Genomic DNA, 6,245 nt, shown 5'->3' on the forward strand with positions numbered 1-6,245 from the left:
TGAATTTAGAGATCATCTGAAGAACAGATTTGATACATTAAACACTAAAGACCGAAGACCAGAAGAGTTGTGGGATGACATCAAGCACATCATACAGGAAAAAAGCAAAAAGTCATTAAGAAGACAAGAAAGAAGAAAAAGATCAAAATGGATGTCAGAAGAGACACTGAAACTTGCTCTCCAGCGTAGAGAGGCTAAAGCAAATGGAAGAAATGAAGAGGTACAAGAGCTGAACAGAAAAATTTCAAAGATCAGCTCAAGAAGATAAAGCCAAATATTACAACAATATGTGCAAAGATCTGGACTCAGAAAACCAAAAAAGAACACGCTCAGCATTTCTCAAGCTGGGGGAACTGCAGAAAAAAATTCAAGCCTCAACTTTTGTTATTGAAGGATTCTCTGGGCAAATTATTGAATGATGCAGAAAGCATGAAGAGAAGATGGAAGGAATTCACAGAGTCACGGTTATATATATATATATTCCACTCTTCTTTCTGCCATACCCATTCAGCATGTGTCTCTATCCATATATCTACCCACAGAACATGTTGTTCCAAGGTTTTGTGTGTGTGTGTATATATATATATATAATACCACTCTTTACCCCATCCCCCTTAACCCTTGTATACATCCCTGCATTTTCACCTGTCATAATCATTCTTCTGACAACTTCCCTCTGCTTGTATACTGCCCTTCCTCTTGTGCATTTCTCTCCCCATCACTCTAGTTAACATGTAGTTACATGTTACGGGAGAAAGATGGAGGCTTTCTGCTCCCATGAAGATTTACAGCCTCAGAAACCCTATGCAGGGTCACTGTGAGTTGGAACCGACTCCACGGCACATAACCACCAGCAACCACCACAACACACTTATTCAGGTCACAGCCCTGATTGTATGTAAGGAGCGTTTCCTTGGGGTGTGCCCTGCATCACCTTTTATCTTTGTTGTTAAGTGCCATCGAGTCAGTTCCAACCTATAGCGACCTTAAATAGGGTTTCCTAGGAGCGGCTGATAAGTTTGAACCGCCGACCTTGCAGTTCACACCCACTTTGCAGTCCAGCGCATTAATCCACAGTGCCACACCAGGTGTCCACCAGGAGAGAGAAGCAAGCAGAGAAGAAGAGACCTCCTGCCAACAAGAAAGAACAGGGAGCAGATGACTTTCTTTGGACCCAAGATCCCTGTGCTGAGAACCAGGGAAAGACTGATGTGAAGACACCTGGACACCTCTGCTACTGACAGGAGACAGGAGTTGGGAACTGACACAGAGAGAAAACCTTCCCAAGACAGGGTGCCAGGTGGATGGACTACTAGCCCCCAAACTGGGAGAGAATACATTTCTGTCTGCTAAAGCAGTCTCCTCATGATATTCCGGTTAAAGCAGCACTTGATGACTAAGGCAGATATTGTATAATCCCACTAACGTGAAATACCTAAAAATCTATTGCTGTCGAGTTAGTTCTACCTCAAATATCTAGAATAGGCAAATGCATAGAGACCAAAGTTTATTAGTGATTACCAGAAGTCAGAGGTAGAGTTATTGCCTAAGGAGCTTTGACCTTTTGTTCAGGATGATAGAAAAATTTGGAAACAGCTAGTGGTGATGATTGTACAAAATGGTGAACATAATTTCACTGAAGTGTATGCATAAAAACCATTGAAATGATTTAATACAGTAAAATGTTTTATAACGTCAATGGGTTGTTAAAAAGGAGATCAGAGACAGCTAAAGACATAATTAGTGAACTTGAAAGATATGGGGAAATTGCCCAGAATATATCATATATCAGATAAGTAGACAGAAAATATGTAAGAAGTTGAGGCATAGAAGACAAAATGAAAAAGTCCATTGTACGTGTAATAGAAATTCCACAAGAAGCGAGATGGAAGAAAAGAAGTTATCAAAAGAAATAATGAGTGAGAACCTTCCAGATCTAATGAGAGTGATGTCACTGAAAACAGCAAAGTAGGAGACTCCCAAATTCTTTCCATACACTAAAGAAATGATTACGCTGGAAAATACTGTTAGACTCAATCTTGTTAGAACTCAAATTTAATCAAAAGCTTACAGAATGAGGAAAGAAGATTCTAGAGTTTGGAAACTGTGGCATTTTAACTTATATCCTCCCTCCCCAGCTCAGCAGAGATCATGGTCCACATTCCTGATGCAACTTGCTGGCACCAGAGTTACTTAACCTTGTTCTCAAAGAATTGTGGAAGACACCACAAGACCAATAGAAATGGATGGCACCCAGCTCCCATTATAGGACGTTGATCAAAGATTCTATAGTAGAATCTTGATCAAAAGGGGAAGAAATGTGAAACACAATTTCAAATTTTAATGGAATTCATATATATACGCTGGACTGCAATGTCAGAACAGCATCGTCGGTGGTTCAAGCTCACTAGTCGCTCCTTGGAAATCCTATACAGGGTCGCTATGAGTCAGAACCAACTCAATGGCACTTAACAACAACAACAACATATATTCTAGAACCAACGAGGCTGGATGACCTCTCCGCTCAAAACTATTTCATGAGATAATCTTTAAATCTTAAACCTCAAATTGAAACTATCAACTGAAGTCATCTTTAAATTTAAAAATAGTTCTGCTTAGTTAGTAAAGGATATCTGCCTTGAGCATTGTGCTTTTTCATTAAAGAATTATCTTTGATGGGTTCAAACTGACAATAGCAACTAAAAAATGAGTTTATGATGAAAATAACTGCACATTTTGAAGAATGTAATCAATGTCATGATTAAAGTTGTACATGTAGAAATTATTAAATTGGCACTTGTTTTAAAAAGTCAAGTGGTGGTATATATCCCCAAGAAATAAGGTTCATGACACAAGTAGCTATATGCACACCAATGTTCATTACAGCATTATTCACAATAGCAAACAGATGGAGACAGCCTAAATGCCCATCAGTGGAAAATGGATAAACTTTGGTACATACACACAATGGAATATTACACATCGTTGAACCTGAAAGACATTCTGCTGAGTGAAATTAGTCAGTCACAAAAGGACAAATATTGTATGAGACCTCTAATTGTAAAAACTCAAGAAGAAGTTTTCATGCTAAAAGAAACATCTCTTAATGGTAACCAGGGGTGGGAGGAAAGGAAGGGTAATCATTGCCTAAATGGTAGACACATGTTAACTTGAGTGATGGGGAAGAGGGAAGTTGGCAAAAGAAAGATGAAGACAAGTAAAGACACAGGGAGGAATGCAAGGGTTAAAGGGGATAGAAGTAAATACTTTAAATATACACAGTTCTGCATCACCAGTGCTCTGTAGGTAGATCTATGCTTAGATACACAGACTGAACAGGTACAGGTGGGAGAGTAGGAGTATCCCCACAAATATATAAAGGGTTAATAGAAGAAGTTTGTACATGGGTATTAACCTTTGCTGGAAACACACCTATGAATGTGGTGGAGCATACCGGAGGCAAAATGATGAAAAGTTCTTGAACATTACCAAACACCTCGAGGTAACGGGTTGCTGGACCTGGGATCTCAGGAGACATCATGGTCAATTTACATAAGCTTAGTGGTTACAAATCGGCTGCTAATCTCAAAGTCAGCAGTTCGAAATTACCAGCTGTTCTGCGGGAGAAAGATGAGGCTTGCTGCTCCTGTAAAGATTTACAGCCTTGGAAACCCTGTACAGGAATCAGTCCAGTGGACTAATGGAACACGTGAACATCAGGCTTTATGACTCAGACCAGAACTAGATGGTTCAAGGCCACCACTAGCAACTGCTCTGAAACGGATCACATTGAAAGATCCCACATAGAGTAGGAAACAATGCGGGTGGAGCCAAACCCCAAGTTATAGAAATAAAACTGGACTTAGGGTCAGAAAGAGACTGAAGGAACCTAAGACTATAGTCCTCATCCACCATTCAGGTCTGGAATAAGACTAACCCTCGTGGCCCAATTTTCAACCAACTAGTGGATATAAGGAAGACAACAAAACTAGTGAAGTATGCTCACCATGGAATAGTCAACGATTCAAGATCAAAAGGGCAACATTTCCAGGGGGACAAGGTTCAGAAAGGTTGGGAAGGAGGGTAGAAAAGAAATAGGAAACAGAGAGAGGAAGTAGGAAATGTGTTGTTACATGAAGACGCCTGCAATCATTGAGATGAAACAAAGTGTGTGATTTGTTGGATGTAAAACTGACCATCTGCTCTGTAAACCTTCACTCAACTCACAATAAAAAGTTTCCAAAAAACCAAATAAAAAGGCAAGTGGAAGTTTGAAAATTAGTCCCTTTGAAGGAAGTCACACTGGGGTGAAGGAGCCCTGGTGGCACAACAGTTAAGTGCTCAGCTGCGAACCAAAAGGTTCCAATTGACCATGCAGCTCTTCAGAGGAAAAATGACCTAGAAGTCTACCCCAGTAATGATTGTTGCTGTTGTTATGGTCCTTGAATATGTTCTGACTCTTAGTGACCCTGTGCATAACAAAAGGAAACACTGCCTGTATGGGAGACCACTGTGGCAGTCAGTGTATCAATCTAGGTCATTGAGGGTCTTCCTCCTGGACAACCCTATGGGGCAGTTCTACTCTGTCACATTGGGTCAGTTCAATGGCATCTAAGGACAACAACATGCTAGGGTGGGCACTGTGGGTCATGGGTCGTGGGCTTGGCTCTGTTTAAGGATGGCTCTCATTTCTCCCATTTTTCAGGACCTTCTCAATGACTTGATTGCCGTTTGTTTCCTTGTTGGGGCTGTGATCTTTGCTTTGAAAAGTCACCCAGCCATGCACATGCACTACTTCGTAGCCTTGGTGAGTTCGTCCTTTTCGGGCTGTTTATTTGCTCTAAATTTCCATCTTTTAGAGAATGAGTGTATGTGTTGTCCCCTGTTCCCATTGGTCCCCCTCACACACACACATCCAACCCCCATTTTCAGAAAAGGGCTTCTTTTCTTTTCACAAACTCTTGGGACCAAAGCGAACTTTAAAAGTAAATAAAATTGGTAAATGTCTCCCATGGAGATGTCAAGTGAATATGATGTCTGGGGAGGCAGCCAAGCTAAAGCCTTCCTCCTTGCAGATCAAGGGGCCCCACCTTGCTGGTGTTCAAGACAGAAAGTATGAGAGTAGAGAGAACTCAGAGATCACATTGGAGAAAGCCGAGTAGTTTGAGGGGACAAGTTTTTGTTGTTAAGTGCTGTCAAATTGGCATAGGGTTTCCAGGGAGTGGTTGGTGGTTTTGAACCACCAGTCTTGTGGTTAGCAGTCCAGTGCTTATCCTACAGTGCCACACCAGAGGACACTGGAATATGTACAATAGTATATCTACTGATGAATTAGAAATAGGGAAGAGACACTTCCAGCTTTGGAATGAAAAACTGAAGTAGTGAGGATTCCTTTGTTTTCCAGGCCTTTACTGGATTGGCTGCACTATTTTCTTTAATCGATGTATGTCTTCAAAGAAAGCACTTCAAAGGCAAGAAGGTGAAAAAGAATGTGCTGGTTCCTCCTCCAGGAAAAGATCAAGTTAAGAGCAAGGATGCCACTAAAGCACCAGATGCTGAAGCAAACAAGGACAAGCCACCGGCGGACAAGCCACCGGCGGACAAGCCTCCGGCGGACAAGCCACCGGCAGACAAGCCAAAGACACCAGGGGACAAGGAAAAGAAATGAAGGAGACACCCCTTTCAGAAGTGGTGGTGTATTTTATGACAAGACATATTTCCACTGTCTTCCTTCTAGAACGGTTTTCTTTTTCATTTGAGTAACCACCTTTGCTTGAAAAAGAAATTTCTCTTTAAATGGATTTGATGTAAACATTATTTTGTTCAGTCAACAAAAGTTACTACAAGTGACCTTGCAGAGGGTGAGGCTGGAGCTGGGCTTGGGATCCAGGGCTCTCAAAGACTGGTTCCCGAGCCTCCAGGTGCTTATTGGCTACGTGCGTGGAGAGGCTGGGGGACCAAAAGGGTATTTAGAGACCCTGACTGTCCACGCTGACTGGCCAAAGGCACCAGAGGGAAATGAGGAACTAGAAAACAAAATGTGTTCACTTTAATGTTTTATTTTAACTTTTCCTAAAGCGTCCACGCAGTCATCAGGAGAAAAATACGGTAGTTGGTCTTCCTTAGTCTTTTTTTTTTTTTTTTATGATTTATTGTGAATTATGTGATAGTTTACATGGGAGAACATTAGTTTTACATTCATTCTATCGTATATCGTCTCATTGCCATGGTTACAATCCCCTCCA

At 41.2% G+C, this 6,245-nt stretch overlaps 1 protein-coding gene across 1 annotated transcript in view; it reads left to right on the forward strand.

The window, feature by feature from the left end:
* LOC102830979 (CKLF-like MARVEL transmembrane domain-containing protein 2-like) overlaps positions 1 to 5,668 on the forward strand; it is a 9,945-nt gene extending 4,277 nt beyond the window's left edge. The window contains exons 4-5 of the mRNA XM_006863636.1: positions 4,706 to 4,807; positions 5,405 to 5,668. Coding sequence (XP_006863698.1) covers positions 4,706 to 4,807; positions 5,405 to 5,668 — 366 coding nt within the window. The remainder of the gene's footprint in view (positions 1 to 4,705; positions 4,808 to 5,404) is intronic.
* The last annotated feature ends 577 nt before the right edge of the window (positions 5,669 to 6,245 follow it).

The sequence above is a fragment of the Chrysochloris asiatica genome, unplaced genomic scaffold (assembly GCF_000296735.1).
Source record: "Chrysochloris asiatica unplaced genomic scaffold, ChrAsi1.0 scaffold00055, whole genome shotgun sequence".
Classification (NCBI taxonomy): domain Eukaryota; kingdom Metazoa; phylum Chordata; class Mammalia; order Afrosoricida; family Chrysochloridae; genus Chrysochloris; species Chrysochloris asiatica.